The 18176-nt window shown below is 39.9% G+C and overlaps 1 protein-coding gene across 2 annotated transcripts; it reads left to right on the top strand.

The window, feature by feature from the left end:
* The first annotated feature begins 255 nt into the window (after positions 1–255).
* Positions 256–14981, top strand: LOC133994036 (plastin-3). 2 transcript variants are annotated; one of them, XM_062433206.1, is made up of 16 exons: positions 256–327; positions 5665–5768; positions 6919–7070; positions 9550–9679; positions 9858–9990; positions 10356–10437; positions 10523–10688; positions 10808–10950; positions 11861–11956; positions 12044–12239; positions 12659–12737; positions 12833–12950; positions 13040–13170; positions 13300–13423; positions 13666–13790; positions 13913–14981. In XM_062433206.1, exons 2-16 carry the CDS (start codon positions 5708–5710, stop codon positions 14043–14045), a joined length of 1869 nt encoding a protein of 622 aa, XP_062289190.1. In that variant the 5' UTR covers positions 256–327; positions 5665–5707; the 3' UTR covers positions 14046–14981. The 2 variants fall into 2 exon arrangements, with proteins under 2 accessions (XP_062289190.1, XP_062289191.1); XM_062433207.1 differs by having other exon boundaries at positions 307–364.
* Positions 14982–18176: the final 3195 nt, after the last annotated feature.

Here is an 18176-nt window from a genome sequence, read left to right as displayed (position 1 = left end):
AACTGTGGTGAATTCACATAAATAGATAACTTACCAAAGCTCTGCATTTGTGTGATCTGTCATTTTCAAAGAGCGCACTATACCATCTATATTGCCGCTGTTTTACAAGCTATTTCTCGGGACGCGTGAGCGCGGTTTCTATGGGAACACAGCATTCGAGGCTTCCGTACTACGGAAGTGGGCGTGGTTCCATCTAAACTGGGTTGGAAAAACGATAGACGCCGGCCGGGCGGGGCCAACATTCCTGACTCTGTCTACTTTTTGTCTCTACGTGGAGGAGGCAGGACCGCAAACTGGACGCTGTCTGGAATTTCAGGCGCACCAACAGTGAGTACCAATTTCCTGGCAACTTCTTATCCAAGAGGTACTTACAGACAGACTTTGTCTCGGATGTATTTCTGCTAAAATAGCACTTTTGTCCCAAGCCTTCTCCTCTGTGAGAGCCGCTAGCCTCAGCTCGGACAGGAGGATTTGCAAGAGTAATTAGGGATAGTTTCGTGCCTGTAAAACTTGCATGTCTGGCGCTAGCTGGGTAGCTGTAGCTAGCTACACCTTCACTGTAACCTATTCATCCTCAGGGAGCTGGACAGAGCCTAGAAATACTGAAATAAAGTAGCCTTCGAGTCCTACAGTTTAACGTTTAGCAAAAGTAAGTTTAAGACATAACAACGGTAACTTAAAATATGTCCAGTAAGTTAGATATAACTCTATAAATTCAGCATGCGTTTTGAAAAACATATAAAAAGTGTATATTGTCTTTTAAACTTTGTAAATATCAACCTTTGTGAACATGGGAGCAGGTTCGTTCCGTTACTACACCAGCGCCCACCGGAGGAAGTCGCATAGGTGGAGCCTGCTTTACATTTAACATCTTCAGATTAGCATTGACCTATGTGTAAGCACACATTAAAGTTTGCTAAAGCCTTTTATAAAAGGTCCTTTACAGTGCTAGGCGTGTGTTTGTTTGCTCCTCTGATCTGCCACGTTTTTTTCGTGTTGACACTTATATGATGCCTGCACAACTCTAGTAAATGATTGACCCTTTGTTCAATTGATCTGTCTCTCCCTGTCGGTGCCACATTTAAACTGTATGGGACATAAAACTGCAAAGTGGACGTTCCCACGCTGCACATCAGATCTGACTTTCTTTGTTTGTTTGCATGTTATGGTGCTTTGGGAAAGGTTGATGATTGTTATAAAACTGAAATGAAGCAGTTTCTTTATTCTCTCAGAGTTTATTTGCGCCTGTGTAAAACAGCGGCCTATGTAAAGCTGTTTACTACTCTGAGTGATTTACCAGATTTTTCCTGTGGACCCATCTGGGTCAGGAGTACACTTACATCTGGGATCCCAATTGTGTTGACAAATAGTTGAACGCCTGTCTGTGTGATGGTGTCAGAGAAACCCACATTTTAACTCGATAAATATTGTGACTTGGAACAAGAAGTGTGTTGTGAATACAGTTTAAGTCAGTGGTGCTTTTCCTTCCAACAGTCCCTGCTGTCTCTCCTCAGTGAAAGTCATGTCTTTGCTTGTACGGAGGGATATTTTGACAGGAAAACATGTTTAAGTATTAAATCTATTACAGTATTAGAAGTGAGGGGACATAGTTTTGTCTTAGTGGAAACAGTGTTGTGTGTACTTCCTTTATGGGAAAGAGGAAAAAATCTGTCGTTACTTTTAACTGTGTCTGTCATTAACCTGATTGGGCTGTTCAAATTGTCCATGAATGTGCATGTGTGGTATGTATGCTGTGCTTCAATATAGCCTGAGTACAAAGTGAGACTCCCTTGTTCATACTGTGGATAACTACATGGGAGCATGTTGGTGTTTTAAATACAGACATTACGTGTCTGATGTTATCTCTGTAAAGACAAACCAGACAGTCAAGAAGGAGGGCGAGGAGGAGGGAGCTTACATTGTGGATCCACCCTTACTCACACCTGTGCGAGTGAACAGGTTGCTCCACTTTCTGCGCCGACAGGGTTTTAAACAGCTGCCGTCACTTGTTATTCAACGGTGTGAAAGTGAACAAGTTATTTAAAAGGTGCACCTGTTTTCACGTCTTTTTTCTTGTGCTCTTCCTTTTCACACTGTTCTGTAACCATTTTTAAGAAAATTAGACTAGCTGCATCTGGTCTTTTAAAGTGACCCTAATCAAAGAGAGTAAAATCCACCAGGGCTGCACATTATTGCAAATGGACATTTTTTAAATATAAATCTCAATCTGCACTGACACACATTGTTATATAATCAAAATTACTTTAAAAATCATTATCTCTGAGTCATGACAGTGCTTTTGAGTAATGGCAGCCCTTGTAGGTGTGTCTGCTTTAAGTTGAGCAGCCTAGCCCAACTGATTCAGCAGGATCTCAGTAACCTGTCTAATCACATTCATAAGTGATGTCTGCTAGTGATTCCTGGTTTAACACCTATGCTAGCATGACCTGCTAGCTGCAGCTACTCTCTATATCCTTTCATTTGGTGAAAAGCAGTTTACTACAGAGGGAAAGTTGTTCCAGTGGTAAAGATTAGCAGCTCACCATTTCATTTGAATATTTCCATGATGATTCACCATATTTGTGAGGTTTTATAATAACCCTAAACCCAGCCCAGGATGCTATGCATGCAGCTGTACATGATGTTAGAGTTGGGTAAACTCCACGTATAGTATTTGTTGTCGTCACCTTTTCTTTTCCTGTCAGTATGGCTGCGCTTATCTTATCCACACAGCAGTCGCAGACTGTATAGTGTTTATGAGTCAGTGCGCTTCACATCTGCAGGCGATTGTCACTGAGTAAAAATGTCCGTGTTCTTGCAGACTATGTTGGGTGTGTGCATATGAACTTGACCACACTTGGGAAGGGTGCCCAAGCTATTTGTGAGCCTCACATTTCCCATGTAACTGTGTGGATAAAACACTGGGACGGGGTGTGTCGGCTCTAAACATTTAACTCAGCCATCTGGGAGCAGCCCACCGCTTTAAATTGACTGAAAGATCCATCAAAGGCGATTGTAAATGTCGTAGATGTGCTTTTTTTGGCCTGACAATTAAAGCTGGTGCTCGGAAAGAAATAGTTGTGTATGGTTGATATCCAGACATAAAGTAAAGGGCGAGAGAGCCTTGTGGAGGAGTGGTGAAACATCTTCAAGACTTGTTTTGCTACTGCTAGACACGTGACCTGGGTGATTAAAGCCTACACATGTGTGTGTAGAGCTAATGCATTTGTTGTTTTCAGTGTATGTCACTACGTACCCACATAGCTTTCTGTTTGGTTCAAATTGAATCCCTTTCAAAAATGTCAAAGACTTGGAATTTGGGAAATCTTTTCCCAAGATTTTTGTTTTGTATTGAGTCCAATCACCAGTCAGAAGTATGGTAGCATTTTTCTTATCTGTGAAACTCTGCACTGCAGCCAAGCACTGACATTTCAATCCTGTGTTTGAACATTGTCACGAGTATCATATGCTTTTAGGCAAACAACAGCCTCTCCATTTGCTGCTGCATTTAGAGGCATGCAGGAATTGTCTCTGCTCTCAAAACACACAGTCCAGCTGTCAAACACAGCAACTGTCTTTGGAGCCTGACACTCACAACTCATTTTCTAGCGTTACACAGGATTTATTGCTGTCATTTGTAAGGCTGATTACAAACGCTCTATTCTTCTGTACAACCAGCGGTACGTCTCGCATTTGTCCGCCGCCATCTGTGCCCTTGCTCCGTGCACTTAACCCCTCTTCTGTTTCCACTCGGCCTGTGTCAAGGGTGTGACATGGGCTGGCAAATGAGGTAATGTTTGTCGGCCCTTATTGTAGCTGAGCCGACTTCGGCGGCCACATTTCACATCCTTGTGGAGAAAAGTTAAATATAGCAACACTTGCATCGTCATTTTCCTAATCGTTTAGTCAGGAGTTTAGTTGCTTGCCCTGATTTAGTAGCAGTTTGTGTAAGAAAAACACTCTGTTCTCTCTGATTCATACAGTGGCATGAATCAAAGAGAAGAGAGAGAACTTTGATCTGAGTTACTGATAAAAGTGACAAATCTATTGTACTGTTACCTAAAACCAGTTCTCTACTCGGTTTTACTTCTTTATTGTGAACAGAATGATTTTATCTGAATGGCTTTGTTGGTGAAGCTCATTCCTGATTACAAGGACAAGGTGTTGCATTTCATCAGTTTGTTTTGTTTGTAAGAACATAGGAAATGAGTCATCTCAGAGACCACATGGCTACTGTTTCATGAACACTATTAATAGTTTCATTCATGGGGGAAGATGCACGGTTACTGGCCTTTTGTCCATTGTTTGTCTGCTTGAATATGCATCTGTTAGGCTGCTGTGGCCTTCAAAGGAAATACTTCACTTTGAATGATACTAACAATCAGGTGGATAATGACCCGTTTGACTAACTGGATTTTCAACTATTCCCTAATATGGTTTTACATGTGTAGTACTAGGGAAGGAGAAATAGCCATGCCCAGGATTTCTGACTAATACGCTGTGAAAATCAGTCATCTGTACTTTTACCATCAGTAAACGGGAACACTTTTCTGTCTGGAAAAAGTGTGATCCTTCGTCGTCAACTGCATCTTTGTTTTCTGAACACTTGTGTCAGAGAGGAATGCCATCTCACCAGTTTAGCCTCGGAGAGCCGAGCGAAGCAGCTCGCCCTGCTCACCTCCTCTGTAAAGTGAAGCACGATCTGCCCAGGCCTCACGCATTCCTGCTGCAGAAGGGGAAGGAGGCACTCGGAGGAATTCCTTATTTTCAGATTGGGACTTTTGCCTTGGATGAGTTCAGGAACACAGTGTTTTTAGTCAGACAAAAAAAATTCAGATAGTCTTACTCATTATGTGACTTGTCTTTACTCATTTAAGTGAACACTTTTCTGTAATGGTTTCATGATGAACTGGCATCATATTTTTTAGAGAAATAGCCCAAACAGAAGGCTCACAACTGTTCCAGATGTGAGTTTATCATATAAAACTTGATCCCTTCACTACAGGTATCTCAGTTTGCATGAAACTTCAACACATTTAATTAAAATTTGATTTGTAGAGCAGACTTTTTAAAATTGTGAGTTTTAGAGGATTTGGAGGATGTTCTGTTGCAGTAAGCAGATTTATAAGAAAGTTGTTTTATAAAAATCACCTACTGTAAACAGTGACTGTTTGTAGCTGCACTTGCTGCATGTCTGGTAGTTATTTTACAGTAGAGGCTCATTACTATACAATGGAACAACAGGAAATTACTTTGATTATGGGAGAGAAACGTGCTTGGAAAAGGAAAAGAGCTAAAGAAAGAAACCGAAGAGAACAGTAGATAGGATCAGTGGGGGTGGGGATCAGCCTAGACTGTTTTTATGAAGAACTACTAGTTTTTAAGATTTAACAGAAGACGAGATGTGAAGTGTGTTCTGCCTGCAGAGGAAAGGTCACATCTGCGTTGGCAGAAAAGTTGAGAATGTTCAGCGAACCACGAGCAGCGAGATTACTGACTGGAGTGAGGGGTGCTGGCTGGAGACGCAGAATAGTGTGGCAGTCTGCATGAGTTACAGAGGCTGGAAGGAGGTTTACAGGAGGCTGATGAGGATGAGGCTCTTCTTGAGTCCTTCCTCCGCTCATTTCAAGACACTGCTAATGACTGCTCTTTTTCTCTCCGCAGTCCCACCTTTCTCTGACTGACCACCTCAGGTCAATCACAGAAAATGTCTGGAAAGATAACAAAGGAGGAGATGGAGGAAATGAGGGAGATCTTTGGAAAGATTGGTGAGTAAAAGCCACGTTAGATTAGATTCAACTTTATTATTGTGCAGAGCATGAGCACAAAGCCAATGAAATGCAGTTAGCATCCGACCTGAAGCACAAAAATACAGTGTTATTTATAGATGAGTACAGGAAAGTCAGCACTATAGTATATAACTTCCAACAATATGTACAGTGATGGACAGCATAGAGTTATATTATTATATATTAACATATTTTGATTATGTATATAGAGAGGAGACAGAGTTAGACAATAGATTGTATGTACAGTATTAACAGCATATGTACATTTGGGCAAGTATACACCACATATTTCTGGTTATATGTACTGAACACTGTAGGAGTTAATTAATTATTATAACAAATATAAATAATATGAATAGTACCTAAGACATGCTCATTAAAGTACCATAAACAGTGCAGTAATGAGGAGGATTTTTGTAGTATCCAGTATTTGGAATACTGTATGTTTTAGACTGATATCGATATGAGGGAGTAAAAAAAATTCTGGTATCGTTATATCAGCCGATAATCTTATATATACATAAACACACATATTGTTATCATTAAACCCTTGTGACAAAGATACGTAATGATATTTTACAGTTTAATCAGTGCACTGCAACAGTAAAATGTAACAATTCTATATGATTAAAAAAAAGACAAAAAAGCATATGTGCGTGTATATTCAAATTGAATTAAGAAAAAAGATGAAATAAAGATAAAATGCTACCTATACAAGTTTTTAAAAATATTCTCTGATAGGCCATATCAGCTGATAATATTGGCTGATTGATGTATTTGTTGGGCTTTAGTAATGAGTGTAATGATGCTATTGGAGTGGTGCTGAGGAGTTCAGTTTACCATGACAGGATTTTATTAATTAGATTATTTTAATGAGAAGGAAAACTAAATCTTGCTTTTCACTGCAACAAAAAAGTGATTTAAAGATATCACGAGGCTCAATTAACTTCTGATGGGCATTTATTATTATTATTATTATTATTATTATTATTATTATCATTATGATTAGTATTGACATTTGATTATTCTGACAAACGATTAATCAACATCTAACTGACATTATAGGTTGTGAAAATAAGTCTTCTGGTGTCTAATGATGGTTTTTGTGTGTGTGTGTGTGTGTGTGTAGATCTCGACAGCGATGGATACGTCGTTGATTATGAACTCCATGAGCTCCTCAAAGAGGCCGGCCATGCCCTACCTGGATACATGGTCCGAGAGATCATCCAGAAACTCGATCGCAACAAGGACAACAAGATCAGCTTCGAAGAGTTTTTGTCTGTACGTTAAGTGGAGCTAAGAACAGCTCGGGCTGCCGAGCCTGACAAGTTTTCACCTCTTGCTCAGAGCTTTCCTCACTGTGAGACTGTGAGTTGGTCTTTGTTTTCTGCTCTGCCTGAAGCACCTCGCCCTCCTGAGTAAGACGCCTCAGCAAAGCAACTTTTAGCAGCTAAATGCTCGACAGAGTTGAAAGGCCCCTATACAAACACACACTCACACTCAGGGAATGTGGAAGTGAGGTCAGCAGAGTGGTGTGAGTTCCAGTATTTTGTTTCAGTGGTGATGAGGGAGCAGTCATTTACTGAGGCAGCTTCTGGTTTAGCACTGCAGGAATTTGAATTACAATCAGGAGGGTCGACCGCAACGAAGCTGTCAATCTGTGATAGTTTAATTGTCTTGCTTTTGGATATGTGGCTGTTTTAGTCAGTCATTTGTAAACTTGTAAACCTATCAAATGACTCTGAAAATGACAAAGTGAAGCAAATTGAACTGGGTGGTCTTTGAACTGTGTTTTGTCCGAACCTCTGTGGCTGAACGTCTTTTGGTCTTGAAGTGTAGCGGGCTCTGTTACTGAAACTGTGGACTCAACTTTATTTAAACGGCTCCTTTTAAGGCAAAGATTTAGCCATGTGACAATTAGGGTTGAAAGAATTCAGGACGATTAAATCATAAAAATAGAGCCATAAAAACTAGAACTACCAGTAATTGAAGGTGTTTCAAAATAAGATGTGAAGTGATTAAAATTATGTAACTGATTCTACAAACTTAAAATCCTTCTTTTTTTAATTTCTCTCACAGATGTAGCATGTGCTTTTTTAAAAAAAAAAGAAAGCCTACACTTTTGTCTTTGTACTTACTGGAGTTAATGAACTGTGTCAAAGTCAGGAAAGCTCTTGTTGTCACTCTTTTTTGTCCTCGAGCAAAATGTCAAAAAATAACAACCCTATTGTGTGTGTTTGTGTGTAACTCATGGAGATAATCACTCTTGGCTGAAGGATTGATTAGTTGCTATTTGCAATGATGTAAAACTGCGAGGTGAATGTTGTGGGCTGTTATGTCATGTTCATGTGCTGGTGGGAGGAGACGTCATCCGGCCCCTCCCAGTTGGCTGCTTAACAGCATTGTGCCATTGTGTCAGAGAGGTGTGTGCTCCGGCACAATGCTTTGATAAAAATCTGCTGTACAAAATATGTTCTTATGGATGATAACAGCCCAGTTTAAATGCATGCAGAGTGAATGTGAATATCATATAAGTTTTAGCTGAGTTGTAGAACCGAGTGGAAACTTTTATCATGAGTCCCACGGTCACTATTGTCTTGTTGTGGTTGTGTCTTTTACCTAAAGCGCACAAAAAAAATGCAAGCTGGCACCCTTTGACCTTGTTTATGTTTGTGGTGAAGTGTGCTGTGCTTTTCAAACAGCGCCAGGCTGAATAGCTCATTGTGGTCCAACGCCACAGCGAGGCGGGTAGCCAGGCTGTGGTCACTGATGAAGCAGCAATAACTTCAGATTCAGGAAGTATCAGACATATGACCATACAATATGTATTGTCTGTAACTGTCACATGTGCTGCATTACTGATAAGCTTTATATTATATGAACTCACACCACATAGCTCTTTATGGTTCCCCTTAAATGTCGTTGAGATTTTAATGCTGGAATGTAGCCAAGCTTGAGGGTGGTGTTAGTGTGGAGGATGATAACGACTGTGTTTGACAGTTTACTTTTACTGTTGATAACCTTAATGAAACACTGACACTTTATTACTGATTATTTTTTATATTCATTTATGATTAAATATGTAGTGAATGCACAGTCTCACTTTAAATCACTACAGTGTACCTAAATGCACCACACAGCATTAGTCACTATTATGAACCTGAAACTTTATGCATCAATGAACACTGTTGTTTTTAGACCATATATATTGTTCAGAAACTCAATTACGAGTGTTGATCATTAGCTCTGTAGGTGTGTAGGTGGCCTTTTATGTTTTCATGTTATTGAGGAGAAATTCCAGCTGCACTGCTGCAGAGCGACCTTGGCAGTCATGGTGGCTAACAGGAGCTCAATAAGACAACAAGGGATGCAAATGACAGTAAAAGGAGAAAAGATGAGAGAGCACAGACGTCATTTTAAATTGTCTGGCAATTAATCATCATAAGTTTCATGTGTTAAAGGTGATGGTTATGTATCAGTTCACCAGAATCATAGTGCAGTAATCACAACATGTGATTTATTTGGATGTGAAGTTACGATATTTAGTTATAATCTAATGTTCAAACTAAAAAAACTAATGCTGATACAACAAACATGCTGCTATTAAATTTTTTTTAGATGTTTTAATTGGCCAAAACAATGAAGTGGTTAACCTCTACGACAAAACCATCATCTACTGTATTTCCATAAATATGTCTTAAGCAGTAATGTAGAGTCTTGGTGGTAATTAGTCTGAATATTCTTTGTTGTGTTGTTTCAGATCGTCCAGGACCTGAGGGGCAGTGAAATAGCAAAAACTTTCCGCAAGGCCATCAACAGAAAAGAAGGCATTCTGGCTATTGGAGGGACGTCGGAGCTGTCAAGCGAAGGCACACAACACTCGTTCTCTGGTACGTTCGTCTGTTTCCTCCCTCCAGTCGCTGCTAATGTTTGTCATGAACTGTTGACTTTGTACCTTCAGGTGCAGATGCTTCGTTTGCCATTGAGAAGCCCATAATGGACCCACTTTAATGAGTCATTGTGAGCGAGTGTTTTTTTACTGACACCTGTGGACGTTCACCTTTACAGAGGAGGAGAGATACGCCTTTGTAAACTGGATCAACAGTGCTCTGGAAAAAGACCCTGACTGCCAACATGTCCTGCCCATGGATCCCAACACAGACTCTCTGTTCACCTCTGTCGGAGACGGTATAGTCCTCTGGTGGGTGTTCCTGTTTTCACTGCAAGGCAGCAACTCCACTATACCCTCCCTTACCTGCTGTAGCTGCCTCTATGAAATATATCAAATACCTGCATGTCACTGAACTTACTGGTGTGTTCACGTTATGGCTGAAAGAAAAGCCTGTATTGGTCAAACACAGCAATGTTCTCCTCACATTGCAGTGCAGGAAATGATACTGCTACATTCATGAGAATATTCAGAAATGAATACGTATTGTTCCAAATCTATCTACGCATTAGTATGTACAGTATAGTAGTATAATATATTAGTATAATATATTATATTATTACGTATCACAGTAGAAACATGAATAATGTTTGTTTGTTTTTTGTATGGATACACAGCAAAATGATCAACCTGTCAGTGCCGGACACCATCGATGAGAGGACCATAAATAAGAAGAAGCTGACACCGTTTACAATACAGGTCAGTTAGATTTACATCAGTGCTGCTTTGTTTTAAAGGATTTTTTATCTGTCTCCACTCAGCTGATGCTTTATGTAACTTACAGGAGAATCTCAACCTGGCCCTGAACTCAGCTTCTGCCATTGGCTGCCATGTGGTGAACATTGGCGCCTTAGACCTGAAGGAAGGCAAGCCCCACCTGGTGCTGGGCCTGCTGTGGCAGATCATCAAGATTGGCCTGTTTGCTGACATCGAGCTCAGCAGAAATGAAGGTACAGGGCATGTTTGAGATTTCCGTTAGGCAACACGTGTTTGAGTCCGTGTTCCCATCACTAGGGTTTCCTGGTCTGTTGTCAGGTAGCTTTAACTGATCATTAACACCCCTCGACAGCACTGGCAGCATTGCTGAGAGACGGAGAAACCCTGGAGGACCTGATGAAGCTGTCTCCAGAAGAACTGCTCCTACGCTGGGCCAACTTTCACCTGGAAAACGCTGGCTGGCAGAAGATCAATAACTTCAGCTCTGACATCAAGGTAGCCTTGCTCACTAAACTAAAAGCACTTTGTTCACACTGAGTATTTAAACACTAAATGATTTTTAAACTTGCAGTTTTAAGGTTCTTGTGAGGAGAGTCTGTTACTTTGTTGCGTTTTTGTAGTTTTTTTTTTACCCATTTATTTCTGCGTCTTTAGTAAACAGGTCCAACAACACAGGTGTCCATCAGCACCCTGGGCAAGGCGGTGTTTACACAAACTCAGTCAAATATCCGCCTCCACTGCTCCAGAAATAGGATTGAATTAGTAGTGTCTCCTTCAGCTAACATTTAGCAAACTATCATGTGCATGTAAGCATTTAGGATATTTTGTGTCTCTGGAAAAAATTCATTTTACTAAGGACGTTTTGATACATAATTTTAACAACTTCATCAGATTTAAAATATTAGTCAGTTCGAAAATATTGTTACACTTTTGGGCACTCCATAATTGAAGCAGGCAGTTAAACAGCAGCTACAGCACGTGTCCTTGTCTGTCTAATTTTTTCCTCATTCGATTTCCACTATTTTATAGACATAGAAATGTCTTAAACAAAGTATTTTACATATTGTTCAGCAGTACACACTACATTTTACAGAATAATTCTCCGAAATGTCATTTTAAGATTAAATATTTGTTTCATCTGCTTATATAGATTTAATATATGCCAAATGTTGTGTTTGTAAAGCAAATCTAATGCATATACAATACTAAATAGTTTAAGAGAACATTTAAATACCTGACAGGTGATTGACAAAATACAAAACAATGTGCTCACTACAAGTTAAGTTCAGGTTTATCAACACCTCCAGATGTGGCACTAATTAAAGTACAGATATCCTAATGAGACAAAAGTTACAGTTATGTTACACAGTGAAATTTAATTGTGTTTGTTTGTATTATCGTCCAGGATTCGAGGGCCTATTTCCACCTCCTGAATCAGATCTCTCCAAAAGGCACCGACGAGGACCAGCCACGTATAGACGTTAACATGGCAGGCTTCAGTGTAAGCTCTTCGACAGTTGAGTCTTCACCACATGGTGACAGCTGTACAGCATCTCTGATCGAAGCGTGTGTTCTGTGTGTTGTTCAGGAGAAAGACGACATGAAGAGAGCAGAAGCCATGCTGCAGCAGGCCGACAGGCTCAGCTGTCGACAGTTTGTCACCCCAGCTGACGTCGTCAGTGGAAACCCCAAACTCAACCTTGCCTTTGTGGCCAATCTGTTTAACAAATATCCAGCTCTGACCAAACCTGAGAATGAGGACATTGACTGGGGACTGTTGGAAGGTGGGTGTGGAGAGCAGGAGGAGTTTGCTCACATTTCAGATTAACTTTAAAGCAACAAAGTTTCAGCCTGAGGACAACCAGCTCTACACAAACAGCTGTTAACTAACGCATACAGGTTCATTTTAGCATAGAAACTATTTTTTTTTAAATATTATGATGCGACAATAAACCACTCGTAAGTTTGGCTCCTTCTGTACAAATTAGTTAATGCACAGATCACATTTACAGTAAGATTATGGTGGTTTGAGCTAACACAGTGGTATCAGAGGTATCAAAAACATCAATCAGGTCTATTCAGTTCTGATAAAACCAACAAGCTGCATGTTTTAAAGCACACTGACTATTACTGAGACCTCCACTATGGCTGCCAGCTACATCACCTGAAACCCACTCAATCCTATGATCCCTTTTCTATCCAGGTGAGACACGAGAAGAGAGAACATTCAGAAACTGGATGAACTCTCTGGGAGTGAACCCACATGTCAATCATCTGTATGGGTACGTACCACAGACAGTTTGTTTTACTCCTGCATACACCAGTATCTGAATATGTATTCATGTTAATGAATATCAAACGCAATCTTGTTTTGTAGAGACCTGCAGGATGCCATGGTCATCCTTCAGCTCTACGAGAGGATTAAAGTGGCTGTTGACTGGAACAACAAGGTCAACAAGCCGCCTTACCCCAAGCTGGGAACTAACATGAAAAAGGTGAATTAGGATTTCTTTTAAACATTCATATCCATGAAAAAATCCTCGATGGCTGTCTTTTACTAATTATTTTATTTTTCTACCCTAAGTTGGAGAATTGCAACTATGCAGTGGAACTGGGCAAAACAGCCAAGTTCTCCCTCGTTGGCATCGGCGGGCAGGACCTGAACGACGGCAACGCTACCCTGACTCTGGCACTGGTGTGGCAGCTAATGAGAAGGTAAAACACCACTTCACACTTGTTTTTGTTTTTTTGTGGTTATGTCTTTTACCTAGAGCAAAAAAAATAAGTTAACTGGACTGTTCAGTCCATACTCATAATAACTACACTGCCTCTCCTCTCTTTCAGATATACGTTGAATGTACTAGAGGAACTGGGTGATGGACAGAAAGTAAATGATGACATCATTGTAAAGTGGGTCAATGAAACATTGGCAGAGGCTGGAAAATCAACCAAGATTTCAAGCTTTAAGGTGAACCAGTCTGCACATGTTCTGCTAACATTGCTGTAAAAAAACTGCAGGTATAGATTAGATAAAACAAACACTGAAAGTTAACTTCCTCTGAGGAGTTTTGACTTCATCAAATTGTAGATAAAGAACTTTATCTCTGAGTCTGAATGGCAGCTGAATGTAATATATTATCAGTGCAATCGGCCTCAGTGACTTTTATCCTGTGTGTTTGATCCTTAATCTGTGTGCTTTGTGATGATCAGGACAAGGAGATCAGCAGCAGCTTGGCAGTATTGGAACTGATCGACGCCATCCAGCCTGGCAGCATCAACTACGACCTGATAAAGACAGGCAGTCTCTCTGAAGACGACAAGCTGGAGAACGCCAAGTAAGATTTTTATTTTTTATTTTTTTTTCTATTACAAAACCAGGGAGGCGGCCAGTCATTTGTGATTATTTCGGTCACTTTTGAAACAATTTTACATGTGTGAACCTCTCTGTTCTTCCTAGATACGCCGTCTCTATGGCGAGGAAGATCGGAGCTCGCGTTTACGCTCTCCCAGAAGACCTGGTGGAGGTCAAGCCCAAGATGGTGATGACAGTCTTTGCCTGCTTGATGGGTCGGGGGATGAAGCGAGCCTAAGAGACTGTCTGCGATCATTGTGGCACTTATTATACTCGTTCCCACAAGCCATTAGTCTTTTGAAAGAGCCCCCTCCCCCTCTACCCCCTGTCCTCCCCCCTTTCCAACTGAAGGAATGAAGAATGGTTTTTTTGAATGAGAATTACATGAAGTCAAAATCAGAAATTTGCATGAACCCGCGACTCTTTTTGATTAACGGAGGTGTTTACTGAAAAATCACATGCTGTCCTCTTTATTTAAAGTGAGCCCAACCTACTAAAGATCAGAAGAGCTGGGCCTCATGTTACAGGACAACTTGTTACTTTTGATATGCAGGAGTCTCAACTAATGTATAAGAATGCTGTTTTTTTTAAAAGCAAGAATGCATATTTCCAGCTGCAAGGTTGTTTACATATTTTTACTCAGACTGATAAGTAAATTATATCCTCGACTAAGCAACACACATTCCTAAATACCATACTTATAAATAAATGCTTGACAAGGCAAAAAAAAAAATAAAAAATTCGGGTGATGAGAGGCAGGATGTTTAGGTGGAGCACACGTCATACAAACACCAAAACATTCCCTCTCACTGAATGAAGTACAAGCATGTCTTAATAACTGGCACCATAAACTTCTACATATCTGTATACAGAAGCCATGAGGTCAAATTATACTAATGACCAGCCTGTATGTGCTGTCTGTATTCTTGTATTCGTCATTTGTTTTGTTTTTTGGGATTATTACGTGAGGTAAAATGCTGTTTTTTTGGGGTGTCTAGTCTTTGTTGTATTGGGCTTCTTGTTTTTTGTCTGTTACGTTGGATGAGGAGCAGGCGGACTGGACTCTCCTGGCTTCTGCTGTGCCTTCTTGTCTCAAAGACGACCTATACTCGTACTTTGAAGTTTTTCCTTTTTTTTTTTTTTTTTTTTTTTTTGTTCCTTTTTTTTTTGTATTCAACATTACCAAATATAAATAGTAACTTCATTCCAGGTAGCTTCATGATACTCTACGACAGTGGCCAGATTGTATTTGGTCTCGTGTTCATGTCTATTCTTTAAGCGCTTCACATGTAACAATAAATATGACTTTAAAAACGACTCAAGTGTTTTTATCTTCATCAGTCAGAGTCCACCACAGTTTCTTAACCAAGCAGTGACGGAATCAGATGTGCTTAAATTATGTATCTCTTTAATTTAGAGATATTTCAAAATGAAACCTATTCAAATTCCTCAGTAATAACTTAAATATCGTCTGTCAGTACCTTCTGAAATGATCACTTATTTGCCACAAACACAGTTTATGATAAAGGAGAATGTGTAGACTTTTAAACTACAATTTTCTTATATAAAGTTTAATATTTTCACATGAATTTTCTCCTTTTTCTAAGAATGCCACAGGCATTTAAATTAAATAATTAGATAAAAGTGAACGATGCAAAACCAGTGCTCAACATCTCATCATAAATACTGTGTAGCACCCATTTAATGTCCTCTGTCCAGGCTAATAAAGTCATGTACACACTGGCTTCTAAGCAAATGAAATGTTGAATTTGAGTTTGGAAACAAGTTGTCACAACGATCTCCACACAGCGTCCATGTAGAAGCTGGAGCTTTAAGTCATCATATGATCTTCCTCAGCAGAAGGATTAGCTATGGTATTGCAGATGTTCAAATGAACGTATAAATGGACCTTGTGGTGAGATATTTGTTTCATCTACTGTTTCCAAATTAAAGAATAAACTCAAAAGTCAATTTTTAAGAAAAGGTATATGACAAGTCCTTCAAGTGTTGAGAAAAGATCAGATTCGTTCAATTGGATGTTCGAAGAAATTTGAACATCTGTATTTCCGTTTCATAACATTATGTAATATTATTCAAACATTGTGGTGAGATTTTATTGGCTGAATTAAATTTGCCTCCAACAACAACAATCTGCCAGAAGAAAACCACAAATGCTTATTTCTTTTTTTTAATGATCCCAGCTCTCACTTGATTGTCTCTTCACTGCTGTCTGCTTCTCTTTTCTCTTATCTGGCTTTTCTGATGCTGCCATCATGGTTTTATGTTCTTCCCTGTTTTGCATTGTAAAACACAGTACCTGTTTTGAAATAGCATCTCATAAAAAAGATTTATCATTGTTTGTGTTCGGTCTCTCTGCCGCTATTTGATTTCACATTTATTAATACTCAATAAATCAAGATTTTTGCAACCACTTCAATGGAGTGTAAGTGACAAAATATGTAATACATTAACTATTATTCTGGGGGTATATTTAATATTTCCCATATTTTATAACTATTATATGTTGGCTCTTGTCTCTTGATGACAAGCAGGATTTATTTACACTCCATCAACAGTCTCATGGTGCATCAGGGGACAGTAGTGGCAGATTGTTGTTTACTGTTCACTGGCCTGAATCTCAGTCAGATGTAAAGTCCTCCGGGCTCTAATCTTGAAGAGTTTCCCAGTAAGTTTCCAGCAGCCCCCCAGGATCTGTCATAGAACTGGGTGATGATGATGACGAAGATGATGAGGAGGAGGAAGAGGACGAGGAGGTAGCATTGTGTCTCCTGTGGCCTTCATCATCTGGATGTTCAAGCTCCATTTGCACCAGAGTGTGTTTATTTGATGTTGGAGGCAAAGTTTGGATTTTTAAAGATGCGATTGAACAAAGAGGAAGTCAAATCACAAATAGCTGAGACCATCCATAGATCAGCAACAATTGATCGATCAACAGAAAAAAGAATAGGCAACTATTTGATAATCGAATCATTGTTTGAGTCATTTTTCAAGCAAAACGTCTGATTCCAGTTTCTCATATTTGACTCTTTTTCTTTGTCATGACAGTGAATTAAACAACAGATTGAAGACACCACTGTGGCCTTTTTCACAAACGTTTAACATTTCATAGATTAAATCAATTAATTAATCGATTAATCAAGAAAAGAAACAACTGATTAATCAAAAATTAGTTATGGACTTTTTAGTCCTAAACAGTCCTAATTACAATCCTAAACATCAATAAGTGATTTGTAAAAAGCATCCTTGAAAACAGTTTTTTGTTTATATTTATATTGCACCAAATCATACAGAAGTTATCTCAGGGCACTTATTAGTGCAGACATAGACCGTACTATTTGGTTTACAGAGACCCAACAGTCCCCCATGAGCAGCACTTTGCGGCAGCATAGAAAAACTCCCCTTCAACGGGACGTAACCTCGAGCAGAACCGGCCTCTAGGTGGGCGACCATCTGCCTCGACCATTTAAGGCGGTTATCCAGATCATGGTTATCCAAGGAGGGTTGAATCAAGGGCAGCTGGACTTGGTTGTAGATACTTAAAGAAGTTTCGCCTCTCAACTAAGGGCCATCTTCAGCTCTTACTGACTCTGTGGTCTTATCATGGTCATTGATACCACTTGGTTCGTTAATGCTCCTGTTGTAACAACAGTTGTTAGAGTCATTGGAGTGACCTGAGGCCAACTGTAAATGATTCAGTGGAGTTGTCACATGAGGCCACATGCAAATAGTTGTTAAATCTCCTGGGAAGGGATGAAAGGACAGCATTGTCAGTGGGGGGTAACTGGTGTCGTAGACCTCCTCCTCTGATTGGACATGGTTCCTCTACTTTAACTTAGATTCCCTCCTTCACTCCCCTTTCAAACAACCTCTTCTCCCTATCCAAAATATGTACACTGAAAGAGTGTCCCTTATCTTTCAAGCGTGGGTAAACTGCTGAGTGTTGACCTGAGGAGATGGTCCTCCTCTGATGAGCCATGCATTTCCTCAATGGTTGTTTAATTTGTCGATATACAAATCTGTGCTTTCCTGTCTAGATTGGACTGTATACACAAGATTGCTTTTCTTGTTTGGCTTTGCAGTCCTTCAGGTGGACCAGTTTCCGTCTTAATGTGCTGTTGGGTTTGCGAAACATAAGGAATGACCGTGCTGAGCGTTTATTTTTCTTTTCTTCACCACCTGCAGTGTTGGTTGTTCTTCCTGGACCTTGTGGCTGTTTTCACAAAGGTCCAGTTGAGGTATCCACAACCTTTAAGTGCATCTTTCAGGTGTTCATGCTCCCTCTCCTGGACCTGCAAACTTATTGGTACATATATCAGCTCAGTGGTGCAGGGTCCTGATAAGTCCTGGC

Source organism: Scomber scombrus, chromosome 14, assembly GCF_963691925.1.
Source record: "Scomber scombrus chromosome 14, fScoSco1.1, whole genome shotgun sequence".
Lineage (NCBI taxonomy): Eukaryota > Metazoa > Chordata > Actinopteri > Scombriformes > Scombridae > Scomber > Scomber scombrus.
Note: the sequence above shows the minus strand (reverse complement) of the source record. Positions and strands in the feature narration are given on the sequence as shown.